The 19,068-nt window shown below is 39.9% G+C and overlaps 1 protein-coding gene across 8 annotated transcripts in view; it reads left to right on the forward strand.

Annotated features, from left to right (window-relative positions):
* Positions 1-13,732, forward strand: part of LOC119788510 (A-kinase anchor protein 13) — a 197,905-nt gene extending 184,173 nt beyond the window's left edge. For 6 of the 8 annotated variants that reach the window (XM_038292879.1, XM_038292874.1, XM_038292882.1 and 3 more), the window contains 7 exons: positions 1,079-1,152; positions 1,769-1,813; positions 4,080-4,130; positions 4,340-4,615; positions 5,947-6,126; positions 6,375-6,672; positions 10,847-13,732. In XM_038292879.1, the coding sequence (XP_038148807.1) occupies positions 1,079-1,152; positions 1,769-1,813; positions 4,080-4,130; positions 4,340-4,615; positions 5,947-6,126; positions 6,375-6,672; positions 10,847-10,899 (977 nt within the window). In that variant the 3' untranslated portion in view covers positions 10,900-13,732. Of the gene's footprint in view, positions 1-1,078; positions 1,153-1,768; positions 1,814-4,079; positions 4,131-4,339; positions 4,616-5,946; positions 6,127-6,374; positions 6,683-10,846 lie in introns of all 8 variants that reach the window. The other 2 variants (XM_038292881.1, XM_038292878.1) reach the window with 2 other exon arrangements.
* Positions 13,733-19,068: the final 5,336 nt, after the last annotated feature.

A 19,068-nucleotide genomic window follows, 5' to 3' on the forward strand; every position in this document is an offset into this window, starting at 1 on the left:
CACCACAATGCAGGAGGGACACAAGCTAACTGTGGCGGTGAGGAAGTGGGGCCAAATTTCTGTGACAACAGAGGATGGAAGAGAGCATATACAGTTGGTCACAGTAAAGAAATAGGACTACGCAGAAAGAAATGGTGCCAAATTTAACATCTATAAATAGGGATGTTGATGGTAGCAGCACAGCTGATATTTCTCTCCAGGATAAGTCACAGCTGAGCAGTAACAGACCAGATTAAGCTACCATGACAAGAAAAGGCAGAGAGAGAGCATACAGTATTGGTGGAGCTTAAGCAGAATGAAGCAGAATGATGAAAAGTGGTCCCCATGTCCTCCAGCAGCCTAAGCCTAAAGCAGCAAAGATATGGAGGAATTAGCTCAGGATAACCTAACTATTTTGTATGAGTTATGAGAAAGGTAGAGCTGTCATTGCTCTAGCCCTATGTCTTGTGCTAGAAAGTGAACTGCCTGAAGCCTCTAGAGTTATTCATTTTAACATAATCTTTTCCCTGTATTTACTGAAGCAAAGGATCACCAACCATGACATCAAGCTATTTCTTTATGGGCGATTGTGTGTGTTAGCTTTGTACTAACATATATATATATATATATATATATATATATATATATATATATATATATATATATATATATATATATATATATATATATATATATATATATATATATATAATATATGAGACGAGAGTCATTTCTGCTGTATGTAAATCAAAGAAGTCAGAATGTTTTCTTACTATTTTCAGATGTTCTCTGTCAGAAAGGTAAAGGAGGGAAACAACAACAGTAATGTTTCAGTGAAGACAGCATTGATTTTTGTTTTGTGTAGTTTTTTTTCCTCCAGCCTGGTGGGTGTTCAGCAGCTTGAGTTTGCGGCTGCAGAGCGGTTTTAGACTCTCCCTGCTGAGTCATCTCTATAATGCGATCACCTCCATAGCCCTACTCTGAGAATATCCGATACTGAATAAATATTTTAAATGAACATTTAGCTTCTTTTCCTATCATTTAACCGTCGCTGAACATGTTAACTGCTCCGCACTTATGGTTTCCCACTTCTCGACAGGTGGAGAAAGAGACGAGAGCGAGGACACAGCGGGGGAGCTACGCAGGACAGAGTCTGACAGCGTTTTGAAGAAGGTCTGCATCTCAACATTCAGCTCTTCTTGACTCATAGACAGCCTGAGGCCATGTGTCCTCCTACATCAGCAGCAGCATTCAGATAAATGTTTGCTGCCCCCACCACACCCCTCTGCTGGATTAGCCTCTTGACTCTTCCTGCCACGTCTTGTTGCCACTGACGACCATCAGCTGCTTATCTATCAAGCAGTGGATGAAAGAGTCATGTTTATTACAAAGCTGCTGGCGTCGTTAGGACCTGTATGCAGTTATCCAGCATGTTATATAACTTTTGAGATAATTTATTAAAGCGGGGCTTTGCTGTGATGTTTGACTAAATAAATCCTGGTCTCTAAGGCAGGAGGCTCATAAGTAATGATCTTTGAACAGAGCAAAGGGAAACATGCAATGAGCTAAAGTTAAAAGGATTGTGCTTTATTTCAAAAATACTTGAACTGAGAAAACTGCAGGAGTGCTGTGTTTCCATTCCTTTACAGTTTGATATGACTGCATAGCAACATGTTCAGCATTAAACACCTTATGGGAAAACAACCCTACAGAGCTTTGTGCAGTCAAACACTTTGCACTACATGCACTGGTTTGACTTCACTCAGTCTGTGCTCTTGTTTGTGTGCAGGGAGGAAACGCCAACCTGCTGCAGCTGCTGAAGAGGAACAGTGAGGTAAGGACTTCTTCCTCTCTCTGAATCGACTTAGAGATGCTGTTGGCATGGAAACGTACAAAACACTGTTGTTGTCAGCTTTAGGCTGAAACTGCAGCCCAACCCATACGTGATTTTGCAGCAGCTGTGGGTGTTGCATGAAGTGTTTTGCAGAAAAAGTAAGACAGCAAAAGAAAGGAAGGAAAAAACACAGTTAAAAAAAACATAAACAGGAGTTTGGAATAGAAACTATAAAGAAAATTAAAAAGAAATGCTATACAGAGCAGGTTGTGTACAGCTAATGCCTGAACTACAGATCTGTGATGATGCTCTGCTGCAGATTTTACTGCCACAGCTTTAAAAGCTTTATGAGTTCGCTTTCAAAGCACCTAGTAACATCATATGGATCATATTTGTAGGCTGGTAAACACTCAGCAAAGTAAAGGTCAGTGGCCTGGTTCTATTTAGTGTTTAAAAAGAAGAAAATGTCACGTCCAGAATGCACTGCAGCTTCTATAAACGCTGCAGGACGGTGCCCTGTTCAACCATTCACAGCGCTAGAGCTGTCTCACATTTTGTCAGGTTACAAAAACAAACCTAAAGGTATTTTAATGGGATTTTAGATAGATGACAAAAATGGAAAGGACAAATATTTATTATTTAAGCGTATATTCATGTGTGTATGTTTGTTCTCAGCTGAAAATCAGCTAGATTGGATATGATGAAATACATCCGTCCGCCGGCAGTTTTCAAATCTTGCATTTAAATCAAGATCTAAACTTTTTCCCAGCCATTCTGGAGCATCAGTAGCATCGATCTAAAGTCTTTCATTGTAGTTCTGGCCCTACGTTAATGTTTTTGTTTTTGCTTGTTTGTTTAAACTGTGACAGATTTTATTTTGTCATTTGTAAACACAAATGTTTACAAAAAGAAATTTGTTTTAGTACAGCTTTCTAGACTCTAGGTTACGCATGTGCTGAATAACTTGCTACCCATGAACCTAACAAATGATTTGATGTTTTACAAAATGATGTAAAATTTAACTAAATAACCAGTGATATGCAAATTTTGGTTTCAAATGTTAAGATAAAAATAAACGTATAACATACTGTAATCCTACAATAAAAAATAGGTGGAATGAAAACTATTCAAAATATATTTTTTGAGTTATAAAACTTACAAAATCGATAGTTACGGTGTGTAAGAATGGGTTAAATTACAGTATACTGTTTACTGTATTTTCACTCAACCTCCAAATGACAAAGCACACACAACAGAATAACTTTTAACCAATAAACCTTGTGCACAGAAAAGAAGAAAGTGTTCTCTTAATGGTGAATATTGTGTTACAACAAGCTTGTGTTCATTAAGTGAAGTTACTCACAACTTATGCAGACCAGTTAGTTAAATTCGGTTAATCATATAGCAACGGTCATAGCATCTTGAATCATATGTCGCAGCTAATATACGCAACGGTTAAAATAAGAATCATTTCCTTTCCCGTTGAGTTCCGGGGATCTGTGTGTTCAGCAGGCGTAGAGCTAACAGAACTGGCAGCGTTGCGAGGCAAGGGCTCAAACATGTATGGCTGTAAGCCTTCTACACCAAACCAAGCTTCTGCCGCCCTGGCGTTCTCTTCCACAACATCTTCATCCCCGCTTTCCTCCTCTAAATAAAAAATGTATGATGGAGGAGACTCATCTATGACCTCCGACACTAAACTCTCCTCCTCTTGCATGTTTCCTCTGTCCATAGCGTTCCTTGACAGTGTCGTTTCTAAGTCACCAATTTAGTGCTACTTTGTCCCAATGGAATTTCCCATTGGGAACCTACTAGCACTAAGATGCTAACTGGTTAGCAAGATGCTTCCAACAAACCGGCCACAACCAAACTTGCTTGCGAACCTTCTGCTACAACAACCCCGCCCTCTTGATAAACGACCAATCACATTCACTTTATTCACTCGTGTAAAGTCGGGCACCACTAGGGAGAATTCAGAAATGCAACGGTTTAAACAGCCGCTTCCCTGCGCCTTACAGAGGGTTGGTCAATGCTAAGTCCCTTTTAGACACACCATCTAGTACAGAAAAAGCTTACTTTGGCTTTCCTTCTGACCTGATCTCCTGCTTCCATATTTTTGCTGACTAATGGTAAACTGCAAACAGGACTTCCAGTAGCTTTCCGTTCGCAGGTTTTCCAACAACAGCAGATTTGTAAAGATCAGTCATGATAACTGCAGGATGTTAGCAGGTTGTTTGACACTCATTATGTTCCCTTGTTCTAACAGCAGGTCCTACACAGCGTCTCCAACCTGCATCTCCTGCTCAGCACTCTGCAGGTACGGCTTCTCCTGAAGTCTGCATGTGCAGGATTTATTTCAGAAATAGAAACATGATTGTAAAGTTTTAAGTTGTTAATGTACATTTTAAGAAGTTTCTCTTTGTGCAAAAAGATCCGATTATAAATATTTTGATAACAGTAAAGAATCATCTTAGAATTTCATGAGTTAAGTGTCTATTGTGATCGTTGATGCCTTGTGGGTCTCAGGCGGTGGTGGTCCAGCAAGACAGCTACATCGAAGACCAGCGGCAGGCCCTGAGCGAGCGTTCCTCCTCGTGCTCGTCCTTGTCATCACGGCAGTCCTCCCGTCCCAGCTCCCTGATTGAGCAAGAGAAGCAGCGCAGCCTGGAGAAGCAGAGGCAGGAGTTGGCCTCCCTGCAAAGGCAACAGGCTGCTCTCGCCGAGGAGAGGCGGAAGAGGGAGAAGGAGTGGGAGTTGAGGGAGCAGCAGCTTTCTGAGAGAGAGTCGGCAGTGCACTCACAGGTAACGATGCATCATCTTCCCCCAGCCTTGTTCTCCATTAGGTTCTAAGCAGGTGTAGTTCTTTATATATAACGGCTGGCGTTTATTTTTCAGCAGGAAAATAAATGCTGAGGGAGTCATGCTGGAGTGCTTCACAAGCTGCAGGGGGTTTCTCTTCGTCATAACACAATAAAGTGTGAAGTCTTTTGCATAAACTAGTTTTCTTCACTGCTTTGTTGTTTATCACAGGCGACCTTAGTTCCTTGAAATTTCATCACACATTTATTAAGCTTTTACTAAGATCATGAGGAAAGGTGCAAAGTAAACTTATCAGAGATACAAATCTCATAAATTTTAGGGGAAATATGATTGGTTTTGGGTGATAGGATTTAGCTGCTTAGTGTTTTTTCAATGAAAGTTACACATAAGAAAAAACGTTTCAGGTCTTATTTGCTGCAACACCAGGCTTAGGTGTTGCATAAACCTTCATATCCCCTAATCTGTGAGAAAAGTTTTCAGAGGCAGAAAAGTGCCTGGACCTTGAGGGGGGGTTGAAACGGCAGAACTTGAGAATTGCAAGAGTCAAGGAGGGGCTGGAAAATGGGCGAAAAAACTAGAGACTTTGTAGCAAAGCTGCTGACCGATGTCTTACAGTTGGATGAAGGACCACTGATTGACCAAGCTCATAGGGCACTACGAGAGCGCCCGGGTGATGGTGAACCACTTGATTGTCAGGGTGCACTACTGTCATGCCTTCAAGGAAATTCTGAAGAAAGTAATCCAGTCTCGAAACCTCACTTATCAAGGCGAGCGAATTCAGCCGCGAATTCAGCCGCTGTGCCCCTTTCACCGCAGCCAGAAACCTACTCCGTTACAAACACAGAGACAAACAGGACATACAACCATTCATGCACAAACTCCCACCTAAGGAGAATCTAGAGAAGCTAATTGACCTAACATAAGACATAAGTAGCAATGAGAATAAATATGAACATTGTTGATCACTAAACAAGAGCTAAAGCTTCGCTTGGATGTGAGTACATTATTGTACCCCTTTAAAGGAAATAATATCGACTTAAAATGTTAACTGTCAAAACCTCCTAACCAGACCAAATCTGTTTTTCTTTTATTGATCAGGCGTTGCTTTCCATGAACTGGATTTATTCTTTACTGCAAGTTAGATAGAAATAACTGAAATTAACTATCAGGGGTTTAAATGAGTCAAAGGGTCGTTCCGACTACATTGCTGTGCATCAGCCACTGCAGCTTTGTTCATGTCTTATTAGCTGAGAACACTCTGAGGCATGTTTGTCTTTAAGAATTTCCATACATATGTCTCTCCACCACTGCAGGAGGAAGAGGTGCAAAAACAACAAAAGCAGCTTGAGGATGAGAAGATGGAGCTGCAGAGCAAGAAGGAAGAATACCAAAGAGACCTGGAGAGGCTGAGAGACGCCCAGAGGAAGCTGGAGAAGGAGAGGGAGGCTGTGCAGCGGCAGATCCACAGGATGGAAGAAATGCGGCTGTCTGAGGTGAGCAGGGATGTGTCAGAGACGGTAATTATAACATGAATGCTGCAGGAGAGCAGCCTCTTCTGTTAGCTTGGAGGCTACAGGTGAGCTAGGATGATACTTCAGCACAGGAAGCTGAGGCTTGAACTCACATTCTCTGAAAAGTGTATAAAGATGCTCCAGGCAGTCCAAACAGATTATCATTTACTTTATTATACTCTTCAGGAGCCAGACATTACTAAGTCTAATTCTCCTTCCTCTGCTTCCAGAGAACACCCTCCACAACGTCCGACGAATCCCTGTTCCTCGGCAGCTCTCAGTCCCTGGAGCTGGACCCACTGGAGCTCTCCTCGTCCTCCTCCTCATCCTCCACTCTCCCCAGGCTGCAGCCCCAGCGCTCCAAAACCAGTAGGAAGGGCCTGAATCCCTTCACCTCGTCCTCTGGCAGCCTCAAGAGCAGCGAGGCCAACAACCAGATCTCCAAGGGCTTCCTGCAGCTGACCAAGACCAAGAGCAAAGACGGGAAGAAGAAGAAGAAGAACAAAGGTGGTAGCGCGCAGGCGGCAGGTAGGGAATGGTAAATGATTCCAATAAATTATTCAGTGTGAATCTGTGGGTTGTAGCGGAATGTTTTACTGTCAAAGGCCCTTCTAGTTAGAGGCAGCGTGTTTGGTTAGATTAGAAAGGATGCATGGATGGATGGATGGATGCATGTATGTATGTATGGTTGGATGCATGGATGGATGGATAGTAGGGATGGGACGATTTATGAAAACCATCCGAACCGTTCGGTTCGACTGTCTCGGTTTGATTTGCGTGTGTTTCGTTCGGTTAATGCGCTGCTCCTTTTTCTCATAGGCGAAGCGTTTACACTCCAGAGCAGAAGGTGGCGGTACTGCGACCAAAGCCAACCACCAGTAGTAAACAAGAAGAAGAAGAAGCGAAGCAGCTTAGCCGGGTGTAGCAGGGAAAAAAATCCGTTGTTGTGGAGAATTGTGTCGGAATGGTGAGTGGGAAAGAACAGGAGTTGGAAGACGCGCCAGCAGCACTTTATAGGTCTGCTGTATGGGAGCGCTTTGCATTTAGAGTGACCTACGATGACGGCGGAAAGAAAGTTGTGGATAAAAGTGCAACAGTGTGCAAGCATTGTGCAACACGTTTTGTTTATGCTAACAGCAACACGACCAACATGTCATGCTAACCCCGAAATCCCTCATACTCCGTCAGCGCTCCGCCCCGCTGCGCTCCAGACCGGCTGCTCAAAGCAAAGCCTACAGCCTCTACTGGGGCTTCGTCCGCTCCCCTCTGAGTCCCTTGGAGATGTTAGAGAGCATGCGCGAGATGATTAAGTTCAAAGCAGCAAAACATACGGAAATGATTAAGGGTTTCCGCGGATCATTTGAAATAATTACAATCCAGTATTTTTTGGGGGATTTTTTCATTAATTTCATAAATTTTTATGGGAATTTAACAATCAACATATACCGAATCGAATCGAACCGAAAACCGTGACCACGAAACCGTGAATCGAACCGAACCGAGGATTTTGTGAACCGTTCCACCCCTAATGGATAGACGTACGGACGGATGGATGGATGATGGATGGATGGATGGATGGATGGATGGATGGATGGATGGATGGATGGATGGATGGATGGACGACGGCTGCATGGTTGGATGGATAGACGTACGGATGCATAGATGGATAGATAGATATTATGAATGTAAAATTAGTCTTCAGTCTGCCTCAGAAAGAAGATGTAGTGAGTAAAGCCCTAAATAATTGTGTCAACTCAATATATTCACACAATATGGACTTTTAACAGAACCGGACAATTAGTGAAATTTTCCTTTATCAAAATGTTTCAATGATCTTCCATCGATCCACTCTTTGGGCTTCAGTAGCTCAGAATGACATCACGTCATCCTTTTTTGTTCTTGGATGTTTAGGTTGGTCTATAATAAGGCAGCTGTGTTCAACATGAGTTCCTCAATAAAAACCCGCTGTCTCTTAGGCATCCTAAAGAATCCTCATTTCAAAGAGAGGGGGTCAAAGATCTGTCTTTATTTGCTTCGACCTAATGAAATGTTTACAGGTGTGGAAATGATGAAAGGGAAAAACACATTCACTTGGAAATCTCTCCATCTAACTCAAAATAAAAGATTTATAATAAAGATTGATTTATCTTCAGGATTTTTACACATCTTCCCATAGGGTCCTAAAAGGTTTGATTTGCACTGTTAAAAGTAGTGGTAGCTTCATGAAAATACTGCAAACATGTCATGTGATGTGATGTGTTGGCCTGCAGCAAATGAAATCATTTTCTAGGTTTCCCCCAAATCAATCTTGTTTTTTTCTATTGTTTCCATTCCTGGCCAGCCTTGACCCCTACACTACGTTCATGGTCCTTACTGGACTTAATGAGGCGCATTAATTCTCTTCATGTATACTTTGAAAAACAACCCTTAAGTAAAGCAGACAGAGGGACTAAAGGTAGAGGGATCTGTTTGGTCCACATGCATGTTATATTTGCACAGACTACAGCACAGCCAACAGAGCTTAGTTAACGTACAAAATAATTTATTCCAGCCAGATCTAACTTTAAAGTAATCTTTTAATTTGATGTGTATTGTTTTCCTAAATGAAGTAAAGTTCTGAATGTACACTGGAAAAACAATCTAGGAATGAATATTTCTTAAATTAAGTGTATTTACCCTTAATTTGAGTAGGTAAATACGAACTTTAAACAAGACAATGCAATTGTTTTTTCTTATTTTAAGTGTAAATTGTCATGTTCCATTTGCAAGATGTCTTTTACCTTCTCAATCCAAGAACAATTGCACTTATTTTAAGAAAAAATGACTTATCTAGATTTAGATTTTTCCAGTGTAATACGGTGCCTTCAACCTTGTATCTGATGGAGGAAGCTAAAGATTAGGGTGATTGTAAAGAGACCTTTAAAGGCCAATTTATGCTTATGACGCATAGCCTCAGCAACCGTCAAATCTGTCTCTCAAAAAAATCCTGACTACGTGTCGGAAGGTCGTAAACTCGCGCAGACGGAGAAGTGGGCAGACAAAAAGCAGCTGTGATTGGTCCTCGGTATGCCTTTCCGGCTGTCTGTGTGGTCTTCCTTCTCGATTGGGTTTCCGGCGCGCCATTTTTAATATTTGAGGAACAACTACAATGGACAACCTATGCCTCCTTTGTCTTTTTGCCAACTCCATTAGCAGAACCTGTTCCTCTTCGATGTCTAGCAACTCTAGATCTATCTCCGTTACCGTGATAACTTGCAGAAGCGCCATTGTTGTTTTGGAAGATAAACACTCCCGTCTGTGCCGCTGAAGTTCTCGTGACCATCTGCCCAAGTTCTTGCGAGTTCTCGAATAGGCTCCCCCTTGCGCTTTGGTGGGAAACTGCTGTGCTTCCCTAGAAATTCCAGATCGAAGATGCAAAAGCATAACAGCAAAACTGGTTCGTGACCAGACCCAAGCCACATTTGATGCCCTTAAATCTAAAATCCTTGGAGATAATCACCGTAGATAGAGCGCCACAGGAAACAAAGCCAACTTTGATACCTGTGATAAAATAAAGATGATTGATTACTGAGAAGTGTTTAAGGATATCCAAAGTTCCTTCGTTTTTGGTTGAAATACAAATAAAAACAGATGCCTGACAGTGAGAAACTAGTGAGAAACGGATATCATGGTTAAATGGAAATAACTGTACATCTAAAACGGCCAGAGGTATGGATAGTGGTGTGTTTTACTGTATTATAGACATATATGCTGAAGTTCATTAATTGCTACTAAATTTAAATGTGCTGGTCTGGTTCTTTTAGAATCTTACGGTCAGCAAAAGTGTATCTAAATACATATATTTTAGTTATGCAGTTTTAAGGAAAACAGGCAGGTTTACGGGGTAATTCTTTTAGTGAATGAATTCAAGGAAAAAAAAAACAATTTGCATTTAAGATCTTCTGCCACCAGCAGCCATCTGTGAGCAGTTCGATCAAAATCAGGACTGCGGAGGCTTTGACTCGTTTCATCCTTCTGAGGAGGATAAGCAGGGGATTTCTGAGTGCCCAGAACAAACAGGGGGGATGGCTGCATCAAAGTACAGCTTCGTCAGTGTTCACACAATAGCTTGTTTTATCCATCATCGAGACGCAAGACAAACGTGAACTACACAGACATTTATCACCAAATGGTTCTGGGTTTTAGCTCTATCAGAATGATGAGAGACAACACGCCGTAGGACGCTCATCTCTCAACCGCACACCTTTTTCTTCTCTCTTTCCACAGAGACCTGATTAGTATTTCATACGGGTCGCTGAGGCGCTGCAAAGATTTGTTGCAGGAGTAAATTAGTCAGGAAAGTAAATAATTCAGCTGTCCTACATTTCAGGGGGAGTAGCAGCACCCGTAGAGCCTAAGAAAGTCTTTAAAACGAACTGATCTGTTTTGTTTTTATCCTACCTATTTTCAACATCCGTCCTGTGTTTACAGATGAGAAGCACAAATATCACAGAGAATTTGGTACTGAAAGCTGCGAGATATGTTAGAGCGCAAATACGTTTGGAGATGAAGCGATGGCTGCGATATGAGCGGTGAACATACAGCTCCCTGAGGCAGCCTGGTGACACTTCTTTAATGGATCTCTGTGACAGTGCAGGCAGAAGGAAGGGCCCAGAAATCCAAATCCTGACAGTGACTCCTCTCTTCTCCTCTACTCCCTCAGACACTCAACACGTTCCGGAGCCCCCCATGGACGGAGAGATCTTCTTCTGCTAAGGCGCAGTGCCGTTACCCCCTCCTGCTCTTCCTCTTCATCATCACTATGAACGTGTCGCATCACTCTGGCACCTGGAGAGGAATCCTTTCTGCACATTTGACTGTTGGAATGGTTTTGCTCTAAAGAAGCACCTTTAAGGCTTTTCTAAGCTGGTACTGGTTTTCATTAGCGTGATTCCCATGTTATGTTTTGTTGAATTATCAGACATAAAAAGAAATAAAATGTGCTGCAGGTTCTTTAAAAGATGTAGACGTTTTTAAATCAAATGGGAAATAAGAAAACTAAAAGATTTCTGCAATTTATGCATCAAAGCAACAAACCACTGCTTTTATTCTGTGCAGAGTGGAGGATTTTAGGAGTTTTGGTAAATTTGCAGGTCTGAGTGTTTTTAATTCTTCAAGCAAACCTTTAGAGTGTTTTCATTTGCAGCAATCAGACAGCTTACTGTGAACATTGCATGCCCCCCCCCCAGCTTAACAACCTGCATCGGAGGCTCCTCTGCCTCTGTGCTCCTGCTCTGCGTGCTCGGATGTGGAGGGCTGCTCGTTTCCCATCGGCTAGACCTGTTTCCAGGCGACTTCTGCCTCGCAGCGCAGCGACACCCAGTCGATTCACAATGCCACTCAGAAACAGATTAGAATATGAGCTGACTCTGTGAGGCACCGGAACGTCCTCGACGCTAATCACATTCATTAACAGCTAATTGAAGACTGAAACCACTGAAGGGCCCCTCTGTTGTCCTGGCAACATTTCTTTATTGCGGGAGCTCAGCGCTGTCCCTGTGTTTCACTCCCACATCCGCCCTCACACAAGCAGCCCGAAAACAGCATTAGATTACAACCACTCTTTTTTTATCGCCACCTGATTGTAAACAAAATGGCGAATGATGAGTAAACTAATCCCCCCCGCCATGACTTTCCACCATCCATCATGATTCCTGATGAGGTTTTAATTTATTTAAATGAGGTATGTCTCCATTTTGGAGTGAAACTCTTCAAACTTCCACAGTAATGAAAGGATTGAGACACGTATTATCTCTCCATGTCAAATGGCTCAATTCATATCCTTTTAGTGTGTTGTAGAACCTTGGATGGATATTAGCTTGATCCTCACGTTATCCGCCTGTCGATGAGCATTTATGCAGCCCTCATCTTTCATCCGAGCCCAGACAACGGGAGGGGAGGGGGGGGTCCTTTCCTTGGTGTTTTAATTGCATGTAACGCCGCAGGTAGCATACTAATGGCTGCTGTTAAAGAGTTCAACGATCTCTTTCTTTTCTGCTCCTTTTGGCTCTGATTAAAAAGTCTGCAGGCAGAAGCGGCCGACGGTTTGAAAAAGTGAAAACGGTTGATAAAGAGAGGGACGAAATATGCCTGTTGATTTTAACGGCTCAAACCTTTCATCATTTCATGTAGTTACTCAGTGGTTTAAGGACTTTGGTCCCAGAACATTAATACATCTTTTTTTTTTTTTATTGTTTTTATTTTTATTTTTTTTTAACTCAACAATGATCCAAAGAGAGGTGATGCATTTAAGGTCAGAACAGATGCAGTTTTTTTTGTTAAGTTTGGGTGTTAAAATAAGAATGTAGATTATCTGTGCAGATTGTCCGAATGTTTTAATCCTGTGGTTTAGACCTTCAAAGTCTATATTTTAGGCTGCACAGTTACCTGCTGGACAGGTAGGAAGCAAAAAAAAAAGAAACAAAGGTAGGTTTTGAGTACAAAAGTACAGAAAATGAAATAAGGTTTTGCAGTAACGGAACCAGCTTTGCTTCCTCGCTGCCTCTTGTCTTGTGTCGAAGCGCTTGTTGGTTAACTGGCCTGTGTCTGTGTGCAGGATTTGACTTCATGTCCAGGCGGGGTTGTTATAGTACGTCTTGTAAGAGGCTCACCGTGCCTGCCAATTACTTGCTTCATGTCCTTTGTTTATGGATTCGGTGTAATCCGGTCACAGACACAGAGGAAAGGGCTTTTTTTTTTTTTTACTCACACAAAAAAAAGTAAGTGCTCATGTTTTGACCACCAGGGAGCACTGCACCTATAACTAAATAAACATCCCCCCTCCTCCCATTCACAGAACCAAAACAAGAATAAAAGAACAAACATGCTTCTTCCTGTGGGTCTATACTGTCCCTGCTGTGAGAAATTGACATATTTTTCTCAGCGGGTCATCAGCCTACAGAAGATAATGTGATGAGCGTGGGCTCTCACGCTCTGTGACATTTCCCCCTGCGGCATTTGTAACTGACTGAAGGAACAAATAAGTTGTCAGATTGTAATTGGTTATTCAACGCAGGCAGTCAGCAGTAGCTTTAATGTAAGTGGGGGGGGCAGAGGTAGAGAAGCATGTCTGTGCCAGGGACAATCAGCAGATGCAATTCAGGAAAACAAGCTCCCTCCCCGACGATGATGAGCCTGTCCGTGAGACGGGGGGGGGCGGGTGCATCAGGTGAAGCCCGCGTAGCCTTAAATCTTGTTGATAAAATGCACTAGAGTAGAAGCCAGCGTCTTCTCAGGACAGAGAGGAGAGCTTTTATACCTCTGCTTTCAATCGAAGGAAACGTTTGTACTATATAAATGGTACACTGTTCATTCTCAGCATTGTATAAAGAAAAGGGCAAAAATGTAAATATGATCAATGTATAAAACTAATCGACTGTAAAAAAACGAAACAAAAAAACAAAACAAGAAATAGTTTGATTTGTGATTTATTGCAGCATTTTGTAAGAATGTTTTATTTATGTATTACCCTTGTCCTGGGGGTGGTGAACAAATGTAAAAGCATATTTCTCTCACAATAATAATAAAACAAAAATCATAACTCAGTAAATGACCTATTGTGTTTTTTTTTGTTTTTTTTCATTATTTTTCTGGTGAGGCAGAGAAGAGCTTACCTGCTGTTAGTTTTTGCTTCAGTAAGCGATTAGGGACAGATCTATTTAACTAAAGCCTGAAGGTTCAACCCACGTCTCAGGCTTTATTAACCTAAAAATCACTGCCTACACTGGAAAAATTATCTAAAAATATGTAAAAATTTCGTACATTGAGTGCGTTTACCCTTAATTTGAGTAGATAAATGAGGTGGTTTGCCAATGGAATTAATATTTTTACTCTTAAAATAAGATAATTAGATAAAATGCACTTGAAATGAGACAATACAATTGTGTTTTCTTATTTTAAACGTAAATTGTCTTGTTCCATTGGCAAAATGTCACTTTTACCTCCTAAATCCAAGAACAAATGCACCTATTTTAAGAAAAAATTACTTATCTAGATTTTGATTTTTTCCAGTGTAGTTTTAATTATTGTTTATAAAAAGGATTTATTTCTGTTGCTGCTTAAATACTATTAAATGTGATATATTTTAGGATGATTTTGTCAATACCTAGACTTCAGCAAATATAAAAGAAGAAAAATCACTAATTTAGAAGTTTTGTAGTCCCAGCCTTTACCTATTGGTGACAACAGTTATATTAAATTATTAGCTGATTACTAGCCTGAATTTAGCTGCTGAACACGTATACTGCTCATAGCGCAGTCATTTGGGGTCATTTGGCCATTTTACCCATAGGCTGGTGATAGTCTGGGTACATCCTGAACAGATGGAACTCTTTATGAAATTTGAACTTTTTATTTTAGAACTGAGATTTACATCGAGGTTTATCCTGTTGGTTCTTCACATAGTATATTGTATTCCCTGCTCTTCTGAACACATGCACAAATGGGGCGGTGTTGGAGTCTGGATTATATTCTCCACACCACCATATTGTCTCTGATATGAGATAAATATTCTTAAAAATTAGTTAGAATATGAATCCCTTTATTGTCCCACAATGGGGAAATTGTGGTGTTACAGCAGCAAAAGGATTATAGTAAAAGTGGTCACATAAATGTGGACTTTAAAACATGTATAAAAATAACAAGTTTTAAAAGAGTAAATACAATACTGTACTATGTAGTGTTTTTATAATATACTGTGCTTCTTGAAAGATTTAACATATAGCTGTGGACATGGATATGTGAACAAAAATAGCAACACCAGAGATGTGCAAAAATGGCAGCAGCATGTGATTTAACTAAGGTAGAAACTGCGCAAAATCAGAATAAATGTAACAACTTATTGAGGTTGTTGGGAACAGTGGTGGTTCTAGAGTCTTTCAGCTGCTGGGAGGAAGGATCTGTGATAATGCTCCCTGGTGCATTCAGGGTGCAGCAGTCTGTCACTGAAGGAGCTCTCCAGTTCAGCACCAGCTTCATGCATGGGGGAAACATTATCCAACAGAAATGTTAATTTAGTTAGGATCCTTTTGTTTCCCACCTCCTGCACGGAGTCCAGAGGGGATCCAATCACAGAGCTGGCCTTCCTGATCAGCTGATCCAGCCTCATTCTCTCAGTTACAGGTAAGCCACTGCTCCAAAAGACGGCTCCATGGAAGATGGCAGATGTCATCATGTTGTATTGTTTTGAAAAAAAGGGTATTATGATTGGATTGATGTTATGATAATCAAAAATCCTGAAATCAAACTTTTATTCTACCTACTGTACAGACAGACATGTCAATAAAAATTCCACTTTATACTATCTACAGTACCATACTACTAGGTGTTGTCTAATCCCAGGTGGTGTGTGCAGTACATGTTATTTTTTATTCCAGTTTACACCATGTGTGCAACAAAGTACAGACACATAATCTACAGTAAATACTCTACCTTGACTGTTTATTACAAAGTGCAAACGGAGGAATTGCATTTCCCACTAAGGACAGAAGATATTAGATATGTAGATATATTTACATATATATATATATATATATACATATATATATATACATATATATATATATATATATATATATATATATATATATATATATATATATATATACTTATATATGTATGTATATATGTATATTTATATATATATATATATATATATATATATATATATATATATATATATACTTATATATGTATGTATATACTTATATATGTATGTATATATGTATATTTATATATATATGTATACTTATATATATATATATATACTTATATATGTATATATATATATATATATATATATATATATACATACTTATATATGTATATTTATATATATACTTATATATGTATATATATGTATATATATATATGTATATATATGTATATATATATATACTTATATATGTATATATATGTATATATATATATATATATGTATATATATGTATATATATATATACTTATATATGTATATATATGTATATATATATATATATATACATATATATTTATGTATGTATGTGTGTATATACATATATATTTATGTATGTATGTGTGTATGTTTATATATATATAATTAATCAGCATGAATCTGAATGTACTAAATAATTACAAAAAAATAGAAAAAATACATAAAAAATTATATACATTTAAAACCAATTATTTACAATGTACGGTGTCTACAAACATACAACCCTTTAGCTGATAAGTCAGACCAAACTTTTTAAATTAAACTGTTTCTTAAGTTTTCAGACATTTCTTTGTAAGTCGTGCATTTTTACATTTTTAGAATTCAACAACCATTCAATGGTACAATTACAAACCAAAATGCTTTATTTGAATTTGAACATTGTTGAGGGCTAACATTCAACATAATCCAAAATTCATTGGTACACTATGTCTGTCAGTGAGATGTTTTGTCATGTTGACAGGAATATCGAGACATGTGTGATCAGTGCTGCAAAACGATGTGTAAAAACTGAGATGTGAAGGAGTAAGTCTGCTAAATAAATAAATATTCTGAATTAATGATTCCATCACACCCTGAAGGATGATGGAGGAAGAAAGCTGCTGTGCTAATCTTGCAGATAAGTCTGCAAGGCTTGAATGAACAATGAGAAACAGCTGAGAGTTCATGGTGCATTCTCAGCTTAATGCCTTTATCTTCCTCAGATGGGATAAATTTAGCATTGTGGAGCTTAATTACTGGCATGTGATAAGTGTCTCAATCTGTTTAATTGATAGTTTTGAAAGCAGCTTTGAGTCACATTATAATGAAACAATCAGTTTAATCAAATCATCGTCTCTTCTAAAAAAAACTGATCTTTAACAGGACCTCTGTTCAATCTGAGGACCATTATCAGTCTGACCATAGATGCAGATAATTATGTTTTTTTTAAACCTATATCAGAATGAGGTGTCTGTTAAACCTAATTTATTAAAGCTACTTGAAGTTAAAAATATCAATCACAAATATCATATGTGCTCAAATTAGCAAATTAGAATAACAAAACTACACATCTATTAATTAAGTTAGATTTCTATTTATTCCTTTTTGGCTTTAATTAAACTTATCCTATGCTGCAATCTGCAAATTAACTCAGATCATTACAAAATAAAATCTGCTGTTGTTAACATGTAAAGTAAAATATTGATTTTTTTTTTTTTATTTAATTATTGTTTAGGAATTGTTTAGAAACCTCCACAAGTTCCATTCAAGTCCTCTTGAATTTCCAAGTCACAGTCCGCTCAATAGCTCCTCAGGATTCAACCAAGTCTAAACCTGTCTGCCCTCCAACAAGTCTCAACCTCTGGATAAACCCACACTAACTGGATTCTGAGAGAAGAGGTCTTCTCAACCAACGTGAATCCTGTTTTCTCTGTCTCCCCAGTCATCGCTCAAAGTTCCCACAGATTCTGAACTAACCACTGATACTTCCCTTCCCTCTTCCTGTTCACCAGCACAGTTTCCTGAATCCTACCCGCTGTCCTTATCAATAAACCTGTTCAAAATATTACCCTGGTTCTCTGAGTAGTTTACTGCATGTGGGTCAGATCTCTCAGGAAAATCCTGATTTTATATATATATATATATATATATATATATATATATATATATATATATACACTATATTGCCAAAAGTATTTGCTCACCTGCCTTGACTCACATATGAGCTTAAGTGACATCCCGTTCCTAATCCATAGGGTTCAATATGACGTTGGTCCACCCTTTGCAGCTAGAACAGCTTCAACTCTTCTGGGAAGGCTGTCCACAAGGTTTAGGAGTGTGTTTATGGGAATTTTTGACCATTCTTCCAGAAGCGCATTTGTGAGGTCGCACACTGATGTTGGACGAGAAGGCCTGGCTCTCAGTCTCCGCTCTAATTAATCCCAAAGGTGTTCTATCGGGTTGAGGTCAGGACTCTGTGCAGGCCAGTCAAGTTCATCCACACCAGACTCTGTCATCCATGTCTTTATGGACCTTGCTTTGTGCACTGGTGCACAGTCATGTTGGAGGAGGAAGGGGCCAGCTCCAAACTGTTCCCACAAAGTTGGGAGCATGGAATTGTCCAAAATGTCTTGGTATGCTGAAGCATTCAGAGTTCCTTTCACTGGAACTAAGGGGCCAAGCCCAGCTCCTGAAAAACAACCCCACACCATAATCCCCCCTCCACCAAACTTTACACTTGGCACAATGCAGTCAGACAAGTACCGTTCTCCTGGCAACCGCCAAACCCAGACCCGTCCATCAGATTGCCAGATGGAGAAGCGCGATTCGTCACTCCAGAGAACGCGTCTCCACTACTCTAGAGTCCAGTGGCGGCGTGCTTTACACCACCGCATCCGACGCTTTGCATTGCACTTGGTGATGTATGGCTTGGATGCAGCTGCTCGACCATGGAAACCCATTCCATGAAGCTCTCTGCGCACTGTTCTTGAGCTAATCTGAAGGCCACATGAAGTTTGGAGGTCTGTAGTGATTGACTCTGCAGAAAGTTGGCGACCTCTTCGCACTATGCGCTTCAGCATCCGCTGACCCCGCTCCGTCAGTTTACGTGGCCTACCACTTCGTGGCTGAGTTGCTGTCGTTCCCAAACACTTCCATTTTCTTATAATACAGCTGACAGTTGACTGTGGAATATTTAGGAGCGAGGAAATTTCACGACTGGATTTGTTGCACAGGTGGCATCCTATCACAGTTCCACGCTGGAATTCACTGAGCTCCTGAGAGCGACCCATTCTTTCACAAATGTTTGTAAAAACAGTCTGCATGCCTAGGTGAATTTATACACCTGTGGCCATGGAAGTGATTGGAACACCTGATTCCAATAATTTGGATGGGTGAGCAAATACTTTTGGCAATATAGTGTATATATATATATATAT

This window comes from Cyprinodon tularosa, unplaced genomic scaffold (assembly GCF_016077235.1).
Source record: "Cyprinodon tularosa strain WSP-4 unplaced genomic scaffold, ASM1607723v1 ctg319, whole genome shotgun sequence".
Classification (NCBI taxonomy): domain Eukaryota; kingdom Metazoa; phylum Chordata; class Actinopteri; order Cyprinodontiformes; family Cyprinodontidae; genus Cyprinodon; species Cyprinodon tularosa.